This window comes from Lutjanus erythropterus, chromosome 22 (assembly GCF_056507025.1).
Source record: "Lutjanus erythropterus isolate fLutEry1 chromosome 22, fLutEry1.hap2, whole genome shotgun sequence".
NCBI classification, from domain to species: domain Eukaryota; kingdom Metazoa; phylum Chordata; class Actinopteri; order Lutjaniformes; family Lutjanidae; genus Lutjanus; species Lutjanus erythropterus.
Window position 1 is genome coordinate 19380697 of NC_139338.1, and position 20141 is coordinate 19400837.

General features: G+C 39.6%; 1 protein-coding gene across 1 annotated transcript in view; it reads left to right on the forward strand.

Moving 5' to 3' along the window:
- The window catches only part of sema3aa (sema domain, immunoglobulin domain (Ig), short basic domain, secreted, (semaphorin) 3Aa), a 53799-nt gene that overhangs the window by 16676 nt on the left and 16982 nt on the right, over nt 1-20141 (forward strand). The window contains exons 2-6 of the mRNA XM_084711445.1: nt 8046-8206; nt 10432-10494; nt 15773-15892; nt 17810-17900; nt 17999-18118. Of these exons, the coding sequence (XP_084567571.1) occupies nt 8046-8206; nt 10432-10494; nt 15773-15892; nt 17810-17900; nt 17999-18118 (555 nt within the window). The remainder of the gene's footprint in view (nt 1-8045; nt 8207-10431; nt 10495-15772; nt 15893-17809; nt 17901-17998; nt 18119-20141) is intronic.

Sequence of the window (20141 nt, forward strand, 5' to 3'; positions counted from 1 at the left end):
TTAATTAATTTCAAGATTAAGTGTGTAACATTTAGGGGGCTCTATTGGCAGAAATGACATATAATAATCATATAAATGCTTTCATTAGTGTATAATCACCTGAAAATAAGAATCATTGTGTTCTCTGCCACGCTTGGCAGGCGAGTTTGTTCAAATATGCTCTTTCACCACTAATGCCACTAATTCATACACGATGATCCTTTAATTATTGCAGCTCTAATCTGCATACAGTGCTGGTACATAAATAGTCACTGAACACTGTCTGGTTTTTGCCAAATTTCAGGCAGAATAATAAGGACCTGATCTGAGGTCTTGAATAAGCACTTAGATCTTTTTTTTATTGGTTTAGTTACCTTCAATACTATAATTAAAACTGAGACGAAGAGCTTAGTTCATTTTGCGGACAAACTTTCTCATGTTTCCTACATCAAAAATAAAATAATCTAAATAAAAATCTCCTCCTGCTTGTTTTTAACTGGCTAACATACGACTCACTGTAACTTTGCCTGTGAAAATGTAAAGACAGGCTTGTTTCATCTGATTTCACAGAGAATCCAGCTCGGTTGCAGACATTAAGAATATAGAAATCGCCAATGTTCTCGCTGATGGTCTCATTTTCTTATATAGGTCATATAGAGGCAACTGAGACTGTTTCATAAACAGTTAAGAACCCTTTAATTGATACTGCATTGTTTTAAACGTGTGGGATCGAAAAACTTTTAATGCACACAGGTGTGTCTGCATATTTGCATCAGTGTTCGCTTGGACCACTGAGTCTGCATGTGTGTACTTCAATGTGTAAAAGACAGAAGAAAGTGTGAGTGAAAAAGAGCAGACAGAGGACGTGTGTAACAAGAGAAAGTGGGATGGAAGTGGGCAGAGACTGAACAAAGTGTGTGTGTGTGTGTGTGTGTGTGTGTGTGTGTGTGTAGCCATGTGTGTGCGTGAAGTGATCGGAATGCATGTGAACTCACGAGTATATGTTTTCAAACGTGTCCGTGTTTCCAGTGGCTAGTGTAAGCAGACTGTGTGCGGTGAGGGGAGCGCGTGGCCATGTGTGTGTGCACATGAGCATACATGAGTTGAGGTGTGCTTTAATATGTGTGTGTGTGTGTGTGTGTGTGTGTGTGTGTGTGTGTGTGTGTGTGTGTGTGTGTGTGTGTGTGTGTGTGTGTGTGTGTTGGGGGGTCCGGGGCCAGGGAGTGTGTTAGAGGTAGAAGCTGCTGAGTGCGCTCACTGTTCCACTAGTTCATGCTGCATAAGCAGAAATACTGATTGGATTACAACTTAGTCTGGGAAGAAGTATGCATGCATGTGTGTGTGTGTGTGTGTGTGTGTGTGTTTAGGGAGCATTGATGCGGTGTAAACATTTAGGTCAATATGAATATAATATGCATGTCAGTTTGAGGGTGTGTACTTGTTTGCATTTTAAAAGCAGAGCGCAGAGAATTCATGTTGAGCCTGCTTTGCCTGTGTGTGTGTGTGTGTGTGTGTGTGTGTGTGTGTGTGTGTGTGTGTGTGTGTGTGTGTGTGTGTGTGTGTGTGTGTGTGTGTCTTATTCTGTGTATATGTAGACCCCAGAGTTCCAATCCTTTATTTTACTACCTTCTTAGATATAAGGATTCCAAATAGGGTTCTTCCTATAGGGCTGGGGACCTACCTTGAAGGGTTTATCAAGTGTTCCTTTAAAGACTAAGGTCAAATTTAATAACCCTTTTCATCCAAAGAACCCTTTTTAGTCCTTTTTCCACCACATTAACTCTGGTTCTTGAATTGGTTCCATTCAAGGTCCTTGGAACCTGGGTGCTATCTAGTGAACCAGCCCGCATTTTCACCAGTTTTGAGTGGAACAGTTGTAATCAAGTATAGTCGTCACCAGAGGGAAAAATGCACAACAACTTGTAGAATATGACACACCCACGTTGGTTCCTAAGGAGAACTTGCTATTTTTTTGGTTCCACCTGGGAACCAAGTTTCTGAAGCAGGCTGTTTTGGATGGAAATGCTCAGAAGAGTTCAAAATTGGGTGCTTGAACTGGAACAGGGCGGTTCCATATTGGTGGAAAAGTCGATCAGTGATCAGAAAGAACCCTCGGGATATAAAAAGATTCTCAATAGAACCTCCTATGTGGATTCTTGTTGGCACTCTTAGAAGGTGGAAAGGTTCTTGATAGAACATCCAAAAAGAGTTCTGGGTTGAACTATCACACCATAGAAGGCTTCTCTATAGAACATCTCTAAAAGGGTTCTCCTATGGGGTTAAGCAGAAGAATCCTTCATGGTTAAAGGAAGCACCTTAATTGTTGGAGTGCCCGTCATTTTGAAATCATTCCCAACACCGAAATAAGTCCTTAACTTTGTGTTGAAGTTGTCGTCAAAAACCAGAACTTGAAATATTCATGAGATCTGTGATTTTTTTCTGCTGTTAGTGAACAGTTGGACCGACCCAACTTTCACTGATCGATGTGAGCCCTGCTTTCAGAGGAGACCTGTGATGAAGAGTCGGTAGGAACGACTGACCAGGTCACGACCCCATTTCCACAGATAAATTCGACTACTGTCCTCATATATGTTGCCAAGATCACTGCCCACCGCCACAATACCTGTGTTTGTTCTCATAACATCGCTGTGTGAGGTGAAGTGTGAGACATTCCTCTTTTATTTTGAAGGCCCAGCATTATCAAGTGAAGAATCTGTTCTTGTCCGACTCTGAATGTTGACTCAGGAAGCAAACAGAGAGAAATGTTGTGGATCTTTTTTTCTTTGCAAAAGTGACCTGAAGTTATTTTCTCTTCTTTTAGGCGGACTGAGATTAATTTTATCACAGCTATTTACAGCTGTTTTAGTGCAACTTATTGTTTCGTTTGGTGTTTTTCGAAGTATGTTGAATCAAACTCGGTCTGAAAAGCTGCACAAGTCACATATTTGGTATCAAATTGAAGAAGTTGTGTTTTTCTTTAAAAAAAAATGAAAACAGCTTGTGCTCGGAGCTGTTTGTTTAGATTAAAAAAACACATTTAAGTGAGGTTTTTCAGTGAGCTGCAGCAGCGTAAAGGGTTAACTGAATGTGTGTGTACGCTCGTCTTTTGCCTGGATACTATATTTTGTATGAGCTGTTCTGTGTGCTCCGTATCTGTCGGTGCTCTCGTTTCCAAACGAGCGTGTCTGTGTTTAGGTTGGAGGTCTTTATGTGCTCACGCCCAGTTCCTCTGATTCTCCAAACACACACACACACACACACACACAGTCGATCCCGGCTCAGATAAAGCCTCCCTGTGTGTATTTGTGTGCGCAGGCCACCGTGTCTTTGTCATCAGAGATCACCACGTGTTGAAATATGCGCTCGTGTTTTTACTTCTTTGGCCCATCTGGGGTAAACCTTTCGTGACGGAGCTCGGAGGCTGCCCGTTTTGGGCCGCATTCCTGGCTCCCGGGTTCAGCTCCAACCTCTCCACTTTCAGACGATACAGGTTGTCATAAATCGAGCCAAGATGGCAGCGAAGAGGAGTTGAAAAAAAAATCTCTCCCTAAGTGGAAACAGAGGATAAGAAGGAGCGTATTGTTTATTTCAATATTTACCATTATTTTCTCTCCTTTATATTTTTTTTTCTAATCTTTCAGTTCCCTAAAACTGTTTATTTTTCCATTTCATTCCCATTTTCATGAAGTCCTTGGCTTCCTGCCACATCTGTCTCTTTTTCCTTTACTTCATCACTGAAACATAAGAAGACCTCCTCCGGCGTTCTGTCACCTGGAAATCACATTTCCTTACTTCCCTCCTCTAACTCAGTGTTTTTTTTTACTTTAAGGGATCCCTTTTCTATTGTTGAGTAACAGACAATCCCTCACTAAGTGACATATTTTATGGATATTTCATATTATATTCAATGCATGACAATAACATTACAGACCAACTGATAAACTGTACAGTTAATCCAAATAATGAACACAAAAGGAGTCATTTTGAGCAAATTATTTCCTTTGAATATTGATCAAAAAATTTGTTTTCTTGATACTTTTTTTCTTGCTAATTTTTTAGACAATTCTGTCTGTATTGTGTAGTATTTTGAACATTCACACATAGTTAATAAGCTTCCTTTTTTAAGACTCTGTGTTTTCTTCTCCCCTGATGCTTGGCCATTGTTCTATTAAGTTCCTTTGTTGTTTTAAGTCTGTACTTTTCGCATGCGGGACAAGGCTGTTAAGCAGAGTGATGGCTCTGTAAATGTAGCATAGCAATTTCAGTTTCCGCTCTTCATTTTACAGCGTGCTAATCAGATTTAACAAGCCGTACTTTGCATCAGATTAGACAAAAAACAGAAATAATATGTTCTTAATTAGACAATAGTTACACCCAAATTAGTCACCATACACTTAACAGAATAAGACTCAGCCAGCCATATCAAAGTAGATGAAAACAGGAATAATATGTTCTTAATTAGGCAGAATTAGACCCTTTTTAGTCTTCATTAGAGAGTAATTAGGGACACATTACTGTTCTGTAAACTTAAGTGTTTTATCACCCCCCCTTGAAGCTTTGGTGACCCCTAGTGGAGGTCGGGACCCCCAGTGCTCATGTCTGATTGGTAAACTTGTTAATTCCAATATTTCATTTCTTGCCATCATAATCTAAGTATTGTATTGCATAGAGTGAATACCAGGCTGTTGGAGTGAATGCAATGGCCAGTGTAGGAAAAAAAAGATACCTACACACGCATACACACTGAATCCCACACACATACGCTCAACCCATCTGTGGTACACTACAAATTCTCACACAAACACACACCCACAGACCTCCATTCATGCCCACGCCCACCCACTCCATTTCCTCAGCCTTCAAACTTAGCCTCAAAACCCAAATCCAACTGACGCAGATGAGCTGCAACCGTCTTTATTAGGTGACGACCACTCCCTCTCACGGTCCCTCACCCACCCCGCTGGTACTCGATACACAGACACGGTCGACACGCCACTTCCTCCGTCTCCCCTTCCATCAATCCCCTCTTTTATGTAGACACAGATGTCCAAGATCTTACACACTGTGAGTGGGCGCAGATGGCTCCTATAGCAGCCCGTCAATCAGAGCTTTGTGGGGAGAGCAGGGAGATCACAATCCACCGGACTGCGTGCACGTGTGTGTGCGCGTGTGTGCATATACAGTCCATACTTGTTTGTGTACATATGAGTGCTGGTTTCTTTATTGTGTGCCTGCGTGTGTCCATGCTACACGGTGACACTGATGATGATGGATGATGTAGTGTGATAGTGAGGCAGATGCATTAGAAGACTGTACCTGTGGTGCAAATATAGAGCACATGTTGTATATCCAGTGGACCAATCAGAGGCAGATGGTTAAGTAGGTTGATTCTATTTCTATGAATTTAATTGTAAACCAAATGTTGCTGTTATTATTATCATAATATTGTAGAGAAAGCTGCTGTATGAGCAAAAAAGAGCCACTCTTGATTGACAAATTGCACATTAATTGTGGGAGCTGCTTTTTAATTAGCTAAACATTGTTTTGCTCTTAATTATAATTAAAGATACATGTTTTTTAGGCATCTGGGGAACTTGTGCGCTCCATAATAGAAATATGTAGTAATTAAGATGATGTAAAGGGAAAGAAAAGTAACTAATGAAGTGTCTTTGTACACAGTAGTATTAACGGTGGTGTTTTAATTAGGGCTGCACCTAACAATCATTGTGATTATTTTTTAATCTATGGCTGTTTTTAATTAGGCAGCGTGACTATTTCCTAAGACTGCAAAATGCTGGAAAATGGTGAAAAAGACCTGGTAAAATTTGTCAAAGACGAAGGTGCTAAAATATAGAATATGATACTGGGACTTTGGGGTACATGCCGATAACGAGGATTGATATATCAGCTGATATTGCAATGATCCCTCAAATGTGGTTCTGGACTTGATAATCTTTGGTATTTTTACCTGACAGTTGAAAAGACAATGACCCGATGGCCCATGGCAACAAAAAGTAACTCTGTGGCCACCAAACATTGCCTGCAGGTGGCCCTCCAATGAAACTTCACTAATACGATGTTACAGTTCCACAAACATCCTGATTGCTTTGCAGAATGAGCTTACTAAACTTACCGGAGAACCAGAAACACAAGAAGCGGACAGTGGTAAAACAGACATGTAGGACTGTATCAAAGCCGGAGTAATAATGTACTGCAGCGTGTGTCGCCAGTTTCTTCAACTAGCTGAGACGTCCAGCTTGTTTTTCATCAGAAACAATCTTAACATCACGGTTCATGGGTAAAGTGTGTCACCCGGCCACCAAAAATGTACTTTGGCCACCAGATTTAGGGTCTTAGTGGGCTGTGGGCCAGTTAAAAAAAAAATATCCCCCTCTATCCCTGATTGAAGCTTTGCTAGTTACACTATAACCAACATAAATAAACTATTTGGTTTTGTGCCGTGGCAAAAAACACTGAGTCAGGGGGTTAACTTGGTCTCAGGAAGGGAGTGTGGCTCTGTGTTAATAAAATACTGGTTATTATAACAGCTGATGTCAGAGGTGACGGAACTCATCTCTGGTGATTAAACGTTAACTGATTGGACTGGAGCCCATTTTTAAAGTCTTGTGCTGGTATTCATTTAGCTTGGCTGCATATTGTTAGTTTGTTAGTATAATCAGTACTTAAGGCCTGGAGAACACCTGAATGGAACAGAAACCCATGTGCAGTCACACACTCTACAACGCTCATTTACATAATAACCCATTTAAAGCTACATGCCACACACACCCGTACTTACTTACGCACAGTGTCTCCCCCGGCCCCGACTCCGTATGAATTATTCAACCAATCACACGGCTGAACAGTCCGAACCTTGTCCCTGATTGGGACATGCTGTGTTCACTTAAAAATGTCTCACGCTATACCTGACTGACGTGTGTCTGTATGTGTGTGTGTGTGTGTGTGTTCAAAAGCAATTAAGGAAACACAGAAAAAGTGAGTAATTTCATACAAGAGGGCATCTTGATTGAGGAAGCAGAGTGTGTTTTTTTCTTTAAGGGAAATACAATTTTTCAGCAGCTACATGATCAAGTATTGATTCCTTTCTATGCAAATGCATTTAAGGATATTGACAAATTATTCAAACTTAAAATATGTAAGTCAGAATTGCCAAAGTTCAGTACTTTCAAGTAAGTTTTACAACACTGATGTTTCTTTCTCTCTGTTTGTATTAGAGTTTTCACAATACCAGAATTATTAAGCTTTTAAACAAGAAAAAAATGATAAATGATACCTTTTATGATGCCACAGCAAAAGAAAAATGTCCCAGGTACACAAAATATGCTTTTAAAGTAAGATAGCTTGGATACTATAATTAACAAATATTGTATTTCTTTAAACATGTGGTATTGAAGAAGTATCAAAGTATTGATACATTAACACATTTGACAACCTTAGTGCTTATCATCAAAGGGAGAGAAACATGAGTGTTTTAAAAATTAAGTGCTTAACTGTGGCAATACTGGCTTATTACCGTATTAATAATCTGCTGTAAATGTGTTTGCACCATTTATTTGCATGTAGTCTACATCTTTTCTTCATTAACTGCACTTCTCTGCAAGCGCTTTGGTGTTTTGTATTGTATAAATGAGGGGCGTCAAACGTATGAACCAGCTCATTGGACTGGAAATATGATCGATCAGCAGCTTCAGTACAAAATAATCAGTCGCAAAGGCCGTGCCAAAACTTTTGATTTGAGCTGTAACTTTTGGTATATTTTAACTTTCCTCATCATTAGCTTTCGGTTTAGTTGATGTCGTGCGGTGATGCCAGCATTACAACACAGGAGTGGAAATGTTCCTAAAAAAGGGAAAAATTTAGAGTTGAGGTTGAGGAAAGTTATTTATAGGTTATTATGCAACGGTTCCACTGCTTCACTTGAGATCAAATTGGGCTTAATGTGGCCCATGAACTAAAATGAGTTTAACACCCCTGATTAAAATGTTGGGTTTGTCTTTTAGTCTTTTGTTAGCCGTCACTAACTCTTCCTTCTCCTTGTCCTCCAGAGATGTTAGAGTCCAGTAACCTCATCACCTTCAACGGCTTGGCCAACAGCTCGAGCTACGACGCTTTCCTATTGGACGAGGAGCGAGGGAGACTACTGGTCGGAGCTGAGGACCACATCTTCTCATTCGACCTCGTCAACATCAACAGAGACCACAAAATGGTAAAGTTCACGTGTAATCAGCTTTGTTATGAGGGTATTTTGTAGGAGAGAGATGAACGCAGTCATGTTCTTATCATCCAGGTTGCAAAGTGTTATTTGATCTCTTCTCTTCTCTTCTCTTCTCTTCTCTTCTCTTCTCTTCTCTTCTCTTCCCGCTGCTCCCTCTGGAGTCCATTACACCCTCTCCCCTCTCCCCTTCATCCCCTCCCACTGTCTGTCTCGGTCCAGACAGGGGCTGTCCGTAATTCCATTACAGCACCTGGACTAGGTTAACAGTCTTTTTATCAGATTCGAGCTGCTATCACAGACACACAAGACTGACACAGACTTGCCTGCAGGCTGCACAGAGCTGAGCACGGGTATGAAAGTGCTGAAAAATACATAGTCAATGCAGGAAGAGAGAACGTGTCTCCGAATTCTTTTCGCCCTTGGCTCGGATGTGTATTTTTTCTTCCGTTTTTGCTCTTTTGTTCTGATCTTTGCGTCATTATGAGATAAAGACCAAAAAGCAGTGATTAAGCAAATCTAATGTAATTACCCTGAAATGTGCAACGCAGAGTCCCAAGTGAGGAAAACTCAGCTGATCTAGAGAGGAGATAAAGTCTAGGAATGGAGTGAGGAGCGTGTGTGTGTATGGACATTATAATGCATGTGCATACATTTCCTTTGTCTGTCCACATCTGTGTGGCCAGCAGCAAAAAAGTGAGCTCAATCGCGCCCAGTTTATCAGTCTGTAATGATTCCCTGACTCCTTACAGCTCACACACGCACACTTGTAGGTGTTTATAATTAACATGACACCAGGGGCCACAGATGGATTGGCCTTGAGGACAGTACAAAGCCATCATTTATATCACAATGAGTCCTGTCTCTTCCGAAACTAAGTAGCAAAAGCCTGGTTCTTCTTCAAATTTGAAGTGAAAATCAAAAACATATGCTCAGGATTTGAACCGTAGAAAGGATTTTAACTTTTCAAATGCTATAATATGAACCAGAACCCATATTTAGACCATAAAAATGTCTATATTGACCCAGCAAGAGCAATACAGAGGGTAATATTCCTGCATTTTCCTGCATACTGGATCTTATTCAATTCCACATAAACACGGTATGATTTTAACTTTGTTTCTCCACATTTTCATTTTCTACCTTTAATGAGTCTGTTGTTGTATTCATTTTTAAAAGCCCTCTCTTATTTATCATGTGTGGCCAAGGATATAGAGGGAAGTAAGATGGTTTAGTCCATTTGTTTATTTGTTTAGATCTCCATTAGCTCTCCCCCCGAGCAGTGTTTCTCAAATGGAGGTATTGGTTCACTCAGAGGTACTTTGGAGAACTGCGAGGGGTACTTAAGATGTTTTTTAAATGTTGCATGAAAGCTATCAGTCATGCATAATTCCTACAATAATTACACTGTAATCATTTAAATAAAAAAAAATCATATATAAGTTTGATTAAACCACATTTTATGTTCAATATTCCTTGATCATTAACTGCCAAAAACGGTCAACCTCGATAAAACCTCACAGAAGAAAAAAGTAACAGATGCAATCATGTTCACTTCGAGCAGGAAGCCAGTTTTGGTATTGAATGATAGAAAATGGATTTGTGGTTGAAACATAGCAGTAATACAGCTGAAACACTGAGAAAGAAAAGAAAAATACCATCAGTATCAGGAAGAATATGTCTGGATGGGATTTCCCTGAACCTTTTTTGTTTCCTACCAAAATGTTTTGCACTGTTCAGGGGATACGTTATTGAAAAAAGTTCAATAAAACGTGAAAAAAGAAAATACGTTATTGAAAAGAACCACTGCCCTAAAGCAAACCTAGTCTTCCTGGGGTCCACATTAAAAAACACATTTTAAAAAATATTTATTAAACATTGTAGTCCAGCTTTGGTACTTTACAATACTGTAATTAACAGATATTGTGGTTTTAAACATGTGATAATGACAAAGTATGAAAGTATTGATATTTTTGACAACCGTAGTGTTTATGTATGAGTATATAGATGTGTATGTGCAATTGAGGAAGTGAGTAAACCAGGAATTGTTGATATGAAACATGACAAATTCAAAGTCATTCCTCTGGAAATACACAAATCATGATTTCCTCTGATTCACTGCATTGACTCACCGCCTTCCCTGTTTCGTGAAGCATCATGTAAATCTCTCCTCTCCTCCTCCAGCATAGTATGACTCTGTCGTTCTCTCATTTGCACAGATTGCGTGGCCTGCCACCCCCTCAAAGAGGGATGAATGCAAGTGGGCAGGGAAAGACTTTGGGGTAAGTCCACAATATGCATGACGGCATCATCATTTGAACTCTTCCCTACAATTTCTGCTTCTATTGTTACGCAAATTATATGGCTGTCCTGCAGCACGTAGCTCCATGTGATTCTTCAAATTTCTCTGGGATGCTTTCAGTTGCAGTAACACAGCACAGAAGATGCCGCCTGGATCCAGCATCTGTTTATTTTGTTTTGTTTGACCTTTATTCTACCAGGAATATACCACTTAGATTCAGAATCTCTTTTACAAGGGAGTTCTGGCCAAGAAACAACAGATTTCACATAAAAGAAACAAGGAACAAACCTAAAAATACAGCTAATTACATCAAATAATGAATGATCAGTATTCAGTAACAGGGCGTGTGCATTCAGTGGATCAAATAGTCCTGTTTTTACAATTTTCCATGCTTAAAAAATAATCTAGTTTAGGGTGTCTGTGTAGCTCTGTTAGAGGAAGGAAATTAGCACAAATGAAAGTACAGTACACATGTTTCTCCTCTCCTCTGGCACACTGTACTCTCTGTAGGCCGTCCCCCACTAACAGCCACAACTAAACACGCTGTAAGACAGATGTTCGGTCACACTAAGGTGTACTCTGTGTCTCAGTGGCACGAGGACAGTGACGCATTACCTCCGAGGTTATTTGCTGTTGTTGGGAGTCTGTTTATGTATGTGCCTCAGAGTGTGCGCATATGTGCACATTTATGTGGGAGTGTATTGTTTGAGTACTCGTTATCTGGAGCGGCGTGTTAGCTCACATGTGTCGCTCTGCACAAGTTTGCTGAACACATACTAGATGCCACCAGCTTTGTTTGCGTGCATGCTGGCGGTGGCAGTGCGTGTTATCGTCGTGTTGCTGTTTGGATAGGCCCTCTCTGTGTTGTATCTGATCTTAATTTCATGGCTGGATGAGTCTGGAGTGCAGCGGCTGCAGGGTTTTAGGATTATCCAGAATTACGACGTCCTTTTAAATCACAGAGGTTTTTTCCGGGGGTCTATCTCACCGCCAGCTCTTTAGGATCCTCGCACAAACACACAGGCGGTGCAACACCTTCGCTCCCTCGCACACAGTGGAAAGAGAATGTGTTCTGGCAGCACAAAATCACACAAAACACAATGATGAGGTATTTGCGTGCTGTGAAAATGTTTACTCTTGAAAATGAGGCGGTGAGAGCAGAGATGGGGTGCAGCATGGAGAGACCTTGATTAGGACATTACTAAAGCATTCAGAGCTCCCAAAGAGATGCATATCTCCAAACCACAATTTACAGCCGCAGAGCAAATGTAACAGCTGCCCTCCAAAATGCCTGATGGCTGTATCATTCTCCTTGGCAGCACAAGTGTGTAACACTGCCCAGGTTGTTGCATTTGATTCAGCGAACAAAGGGTTCAGATACTGGAGTGTGGATTGACTGCACTGCCTGATTTAATCTCTAATTATTTCACCAGTCATTACAGATATTAAAGGAATAATGGTAGTCCGAAGTTACCCTACATATCCCATGCATTTTTCATATTCATTTTACCCTTCCTAAGTCCCGCCCTGTTTGGAACCTCAGTCCACTTTCTCCTTTCCTGTTTCACATAGGCTTCTTAGATTTCCTTTGTGTCAGACTCATCTATGTTTAACAGAAAACCACATTTTGAAGATGGTTAAGGGACCTGTAAAGGCTATACATTATGTACGTTATGTCACATCTTAAGTTATCTAATGTTAGCAAAACACTAGTTAACTAGCTAGATAATCGACAATTAGCCAGCTAGTTAAATTGTTTTGCTCTGTAGCAAAACTCCAGCTAACTAGCTAGCTAATCCACATCAATTGTTAGCTAGCTAGTTACATCTCAGCTAATTTTAGCAAAACGCTGGCTAACAAGCAAGATAATCTACATCAATTGTTAGCAAGCTAGTGTTTATAGCAAAAACCTAGTTGACTCGCTAGCTAATCCATATCATCAGTTATTAGCTAGCTACTAACACCTAATAGCTAATGTGAGCAAAATGCTGGGTAACTAGTAGGGTTGTTACAATTCTCAAAATCCATGACTTTGGATTTTAAGGTCGCGATTTGATTATTCAATTTTTCAACATTTTTTTTTAGTACTGGCAGCTATGCCTTTGATAGACTATTGATTCTAAATATCTAAAGATCAACAGATTATTGGTTTTATACCCTGACAACTGTCATTTACATTTTCCAAATTTTCCTTAAAAAGATATGGTATCAAGTGTGATGTAACAGCCGTAACCGTTGTTTTCTTCTTCTGAAACAAGCTTTATGCCACAAGCAGAGCGGAGAGAAAAACAAATACTGGGAGAACTGCTGAGTCTGCCATTTGATTAAATTCTTGAAATTGAAAGCACATTTGGATCTGTTTTTGATTTGTGACACCCCTGATAACTAACTTCTAACATTATCTAGCATCTTCAGAATTTATTTTTCTTTTCAGGAAAGGAGAAAGGTCCTGCCAGTACCATGGTTGCCCAACTGTTACTGGAGGTCCAGAATTTAGGAAGGGTCAATTAGAGACTTCAGCATAATCTTCAAATTCACTCAGCTCTTCCAAATATATACAAACCCGCATACAAATCTGTCCACCCATTTCTCCCATGGAAAGTCATCATCAATACTCAGTCTAAAGAGAGTCATTCATTTTATCCAATAATGACTCATTTATCCTCTGTGGGTGTTGTGGTTTTCACATAATGACATGGTTTGTGATCAGGGAGGCCATTTTTCACCTAGAGGCGAGACAGAGCCGCATTTTGAGTGACTCGCGTAACTAACGTCTGTCAGTGTTTAGGTGCGACCTACCTACCACATAGCTAATGAGTCTGACTCGAAGACAGCCATGTAAAATCCTAAACAGAGCTGACACCGGAGAGGGATTATTGGAGTTGATGAAATGCATATAATAAGGGCGTGAGAATGATGTGGGGGGACATACGCTCCCGCTGTTCAACAGTAGGAAAAGCAGAGGGTAAAGTCATTAAGTTTACACGGTCACATAGACGCAGAGACGTGCAGGGTTGAGGTCAGCCACAAGACATCAGGCAAGTTCAGTCTACCTCTGTGAACTCAGCAACGGCGGGTGAAATAATGTGGCTGAAACGTGCTGTTGGGATGGCGGGTTAATGATAACCTGCGTAGATGAAAGAGTGCTTGGATGAACTCAGTTAGAAACTACTAGCATGCTACAGTATAACATGATGTCTATTACAACAAAACTAAGGGAAGATTTTGACATGAAGATAAAATCACATATATTATTATATATATTGATGCTACTCTCTTGTATGTACAGTTTGAAGCTGCAGCTGGCAGACGGCGCAGCATAGCTTAGCATTAAGATTAGAAACCAGAGAGGAAACAGCGAGCCAGACTCAGTCCAAACAAAACATGCCCTCGTTTGTTTAATCGTACAAAAACTGAAGTACAGAAATGACAATTTGTGGAATGATTTTTTGGCCGTGCGCAGAGACTCCTTTTCCTTTCCATCGTGCTTCTTAAACCTTTGACGACAAGACTGCAGGAAGTCACTGCGCCTAGCCAAGACATAGACCCACATAACCCCTGTAAAACAGATTTAATAAATGTGCTGTGAGGCAGATTTTGTTACCTTTGGACCAGGGTTTATGTTAACCCCCGTGTGTCTGCTTTTATTACATGTAGTTGTCCGTCAGATAAAAATATCAAGGGCCAAAATGTTGGGTGCGAAATATTCCCTGTTTGCATAATCTGTTTTTGTCAAAAGAAAATCAGATCATCACTAAACGTATAGTTTTATAAGACAGCACAGTTTCCTGGTTGTGATGCTGCTAATATGGCCGAGGCAACTTGACAGGAGAGCCAATAAAAACAAATGATATAGTCAAAGTTGATATATTGACATGTAATTGATGAGAAAAGGTTCTTGCAGCAAAGAGAGAGACAGAGAGAGAGCACTCATCATATAACTATTTAAAACATATGTCCGACAGTTGTTCTATATGGCCATATTGGCTGGCAAAACAAATCTTTCATGAACTGTTCTTCAGACAGAGCCAGGCTAGCTGCTTTCCCTTTTTTTTAATGCCAAAGTAGACTAACAGGCTGCCAGCTCCAACCTTATATTGAACATGAAGATGTCTTATCTAAGTCTCAGCAAGTCTCACAGTGACTAAGCAAATTTGTCAAACTGTCAAACCCTTCCTTAAAGCAGATTACGAAGGAGGACAGAGTCAGAGCTTAAACATGAGTTTCTGCCTTTTTGAATAATCGCAGGAAATTCTGTTTGTTGGAAAAGGTCTTGCAGCGTGTGATGCCAGAGTCGATTTGGTGCAGCGCTGGAAAATGTCATCACTCAAACCTGAACTCAGTCAAGCTTAGCGTTCATTTATGTCTCACATGCGGGACATCATCAAATCATCAGCTGAAATGTCAGTGAGGTTTAGAAGCCTGAATAGATACATGTGTTAAAGGGAGGAAGAATAATTTGGCTGTCTGCATGTGATGTGATGAGTGCGCTGCGGATCCAAATCCCAAAGCAAATGTGTTCTTATTTGTTAGGTGGATGTTCGGCATGTATTTGTAATAAGGCAAACCCCAGGCTAATCTCTTAAACACATGTGCCCAAATCAACTCCTCCTAGGCTGCTAATAACCCTCCTACATTAACCAATCCCGTTGATTAGCACTCTAATAAACAGTCTCACACTGCTGGGACTATCAACATGTGCTGCAGAGCCAACTCAAATACTCTCAGTAAATTCAAACATGTGGATCATTAAAGATCTGAGGTCGATTTGCCTGATTTGACTCACAGGTGGGATTTCCTTGAAGGAGACTGAGTTTCAAACTGTAAGTCTTTTCCAAACCGACTGGAAAGTCCCGGCTTTAAAGGGAATTCCAGCGGAGCTTTTCTTCATTCTCCATTATTCTCTGCTTTCTATTAGTCTCTATTTTCAATCGAATCACGTCAGGGCTTTGCTCTATTAAAAGTGTCAGCGTTATTTTTATAAAGGATAAAACTTAATTTAAACTTTATGATATGGATGAGGGAATTGAGTTTATGGAGGCTAATGCTAACATATGCAATCTCTTTCATAAAAATCCCCAAAAGTTTCACATGCTTTACAAGGCTGTATAATATACTATACTGGTAGGATTACTACAATAACAGAGATGGTATTGCATACATATTTAAATCTCTTTGCCAGCTGTATGTCTTATTGTATGAAACTCCACATGGGTTGAGTTTTTTTTTAATGTTCCTTGTCTCATTTCTTTTTTCAGAAAGAGTGTAATAACTTCATCCGGGTCCTGCAGCCCTACAACCAGACCCATCTGTACATCTGTGGCACAGGAGCCTTCCACCCCATCTGCGCTTTTCTGGAAATGGGCAAGAGGGCAGAGGTAATACATAACAAAATGTGTGGGGTTTTTTTTCTACATGTTTAATCAGTTATATATATGCAAAAGGTAATTTAGATCTCAATTGAGCATTCGTTATCAAGTCGTGAAATGTGACAACAGTGCTATAGTAAACTAATGACAGAGAAAGTCCAATATTATTGTGCACAGAAATTGCTCCGGCTGCACTGACACACACATTTTTCTGTCGAGCGCGGCAGTAATCAGCCCCTGCATTGATTATCTTCTCATCAATGTTTTCTTTTGTGTGAAGACGTGAAAAAAAAAAAAAAAAAAAAAAGTGGTCACTACATGCTTCGGAAATTAAACAACCTCTCCCCTACATAAAAGTTTAATCAGTCATCTTGATAAAGGTCTACAGGTTAATCAATGTACCAGCGTGCGTTCTGCGGCCCGACAAAGGGGAGGGGAACGACTGTGTGGAACCACGCAGGGTCTGAGTATAGAACACCCTGCATGACTTCACTTGAGTTTAAAGAGGTGTTGTCAGTAACCGGTTTAAAGAAAAATGAGTTGGGCTTCTCTTTTGTGACTTTTCTTTTAATTTATTCAAAGAGTCTGAGAGTGAGCTGCATGATCCCACTTTATTACCCATAATTCCTTTTTGTTGCACACTTGCAGCAGCTATTGTTGATCAGTAACCAAAGCAGAACAAGTCATCAGTGTAAAAAAAAAACATTGTTACCACTTTACAAAAAGACTATCTATCTAAATGATTACATTATTTGATTTATATTTAAAATTAGGTTATTAATTATGTTGTGAACAGTTCATAAATAATTAGTAAACAATTATAGACAAGTTATACTAATACTCTACACTACTCTTAACAATATTTTGATTCTTCCACTATTGTGTTCTTCCTTTATTGTGTTACTTTCATATTTCCTCTTTATATTATATTCATATATAGATTTTGGGCTTTTATCGGTTTTAAATTCAAGAGTTTATTCTTTTATCTGCATTTGATGAGATATCCACATTATACTTTTGTAGATATGAACTGATTTCTTTTATTCAGTACTTAATCTTTTGTGCTCTAATTTGCCTTTTTTTTCTGTAGTATAAAAAGCACTTTGTGCTGCTTACCTTTGAAAAGTGCCAGATAAATGAAATTATTATTGTTGTTGTTGTTGCATAGGTTTCATAACTAAATGTAGGCTCACTATTTGGCATGATCCAGTTACTGCTTGCTACTAATTAATCTTGCTAAATTAGTTACTAACATTTATAACTGGACAGAGGAGTCCTATTGTAAAGTGTAAAATATACCTCACCATTTATTAATGACTCCTCTCATATCAAAAGCTGTGATAATTATGAAGCTGCAGAGATCATGTTGAAAATGTCAAGCTAAACAATATTGCCTAAACTTTAGTATATGATTCTGGTAATTTGATATGTTCATTTGATTTAGATAAAACTTTTTGATTACTGAGATGCTGACGGTGGTTAAATCTCAGTAACGTATGATCAAATATGTGATGCAGCTGACAGGTATAAATGCTGCTGATGCAGAAGTCAGCGGTGAGATCTGAGGCTTAACAATACAAATAAATGTGGGTTCATTATTTGGCAAGTAACAGGTCACTGTTTGCCTTTTTATCTGACAATTTTATTAAACAGCTTATTAATAATTTAAGCAAGTAAGTATTTCCAAATTAATTATGAACCATTTATGAATAACTTAGAAGGTTAGTCTTATAGTAAAGTGTAGTAGTATATATCGTAAAACATCTTGCTGCTCATGTCAGGCCTGAAGTTGTGGTGCGTCTCATCCCAGTGCTGCTATAATGAGAATTTGGTGTAATTTGAAACACAGGCTATTAATGTACCTTTGGCTGGACTTAATGTGGCTTTCACTGGCCTCCGTTTGAACTCTGACCCTTCCCACCACAGGACAACATCTTTCGGCTGTCCTCACATTTCGAGAACGGCCGCGGGAAAAGCCCCTACGACCCCAAAATGCTCTCTGCCTCGCTCCTGATCGGTGAGTTTGATGTCCTTCTTTTCTTGATTAGTTCCAGGAAGTACACATTGGCTTCAGAAATGGTCATTTGTTCCTAACTATACTTTTCTCACTGGCAGATGGAGAGCTGTACTCTGGCACATCTGCTGATTTCATGGGAAGGGACTTTGCTATTTTCCGTACCCTGGGAGATCATCATCCGATCAGAACAGAGCAGCATGATTCAAGATGGCTGAATGGTAAAAACATGAAAATTGTATGAAAGGTCAAAGAAAATGAATTTATTTGCCAAGGAAGGCATTTTCCTGAAATAAATTGCTCTGTGTTTTGTACAACCTAGTTTTTCTTCATGAAAAAAGAATTGTTTGTGTTCTAGAAATCTAGATGTGTAATTTAATATTATACAGTATTATACTGGGTTTTGTCACTGTTTTCCACTCAAACATGTTGCCATTCCTGTTTTTTTTTTTTTTTTTGTAGTCAGACCAACATTTTTTCACTGACAAAAACGAGCTAACTAAATCAAAAGTAATTTATGTTGACAAAAACAAAGACATCTACTTTTGTCAACGCAAAAAATTTGATAAAAATGTTCAGGAGGGACAAGCAGAATCTGATATGACTCGGGGCGTTAATTCCCCCAGAAGCTCTGCTCTGCCTGCGTCTTTGCACATTTTTTCCGCTTAATATTTTCGACTTTCGCATTCAAGTTAACACTACTTTCTTGTTACTTCTAAACCATGGTGGCTCTGTAGCGTCAGACAGAACGGCCAGTAAAAAGGCACACTGACATCCACTGTAAATACAGGAAACATAAAAGTGTCCATACTGAACATAATTCCCCAGGCAAGGTAACAGATCAATGGATGTTTCCTCCAGGAGCATGAGTCTGGAAGTTCTTGAGAAATGTTTAAATAATACATTATGTTACTTTTTAGTCGACTTTAAATCTGCTGTAGATTTAATCGGGTTAATTCTTATGATATTTAGTCAAAAACTAACTAAAAGTACAGAACAAATGATAAATTGCAAGTGATTTAGATCAATTTAGTGTAATTTCCTGTGAATATGACATCAGAGATGGATTTTCCTGATATTTTTTGGAAGGTCTGTATGATGTTTTTTTCTTTAACAATCATACATACTTAATAGGCCTGTTTTTTTGGACAAATTACTGTTTTTTCTCCCTACTTCTGTTAGCTCTTTTGTTTTAACTGCATACTTTTCTAATGCAGGATGAGTGTAAAGACTCTATGAACAGAACATATGTTCAGGTTTTCACTGTGCCCTTATATCCTGTGACAGACATTAATGGGATACTGAGATATAGGCTTGTTGTATGTATTTGAAAGGTTTTCTTACATCCCTTAAAATCAAGAAGGCCTTGTGACCCCCCTGTGAATCTTTGGTGACCCCTAGTGGGGGTCAGGACCCCCAAGTTGGAAACCAGTGAACTAGATAACATACATTTCCAAACTCAAAAACTCCAACAAACATTATTATTAAAGTAAAATCGGACACTTGTGGGCTTCATAAACCTCAGCCATTCAGTACAGGGTTGAAGTAACTCTTGTCAGTGGCCACTGATCTTTTCAACAGACTTTGAAGCATTAAATTCTCCCAAAAGACTCCAGTCTGCGATCATTTCCATTCATGTGCAGACATCAGATATCAGAGCCCATTCACAAAGTCACTGGATTTGCCTGTGCTAGTAAGATTAGCGTGGCAGTGAGGGGTTATTGACCGTTCAGTCTGTCTGGCTATCTTTCGGCACCGCGGAGGACTTAGGGAGCCACAAAAGGTCAGTTTGAACCTTTCCCTCAAGCTGTGCCATCCCTTTTTCCCCTCTTTCCCACAGAACTAATCCGCTCTCAGCTGTTTTCCTGTAGTGGAGTCAAATTCCTCTCAGTTCCCCTCCCTCCTCCTCCCCCCCCCCCAGCACCATCAAAAATCACAAACACTGCTCTCCGCAGCGCTGATTACTGTGACATATTAATAAAGAGTGATTTAAAAAGGAGAAGTCATTGTTAGCACGTTAATCCCCATCGATCTTTCACCTTGTTCAAACAAATACGCCGGGGGATTCTATCCATCCGACCCGGAAAAATCCCAACTCCTTCCTCACAAAGGGGGGATTGTAATTGCATGGATTACTGGGATGGGGATATTCTATTGAGCCTTTATCAACAAGGTTACATGGACTCGAATGCAACAAGAGGGAAACTTGGGAATGAATCCTTAATAGCGGTCGATTCGAAAAAG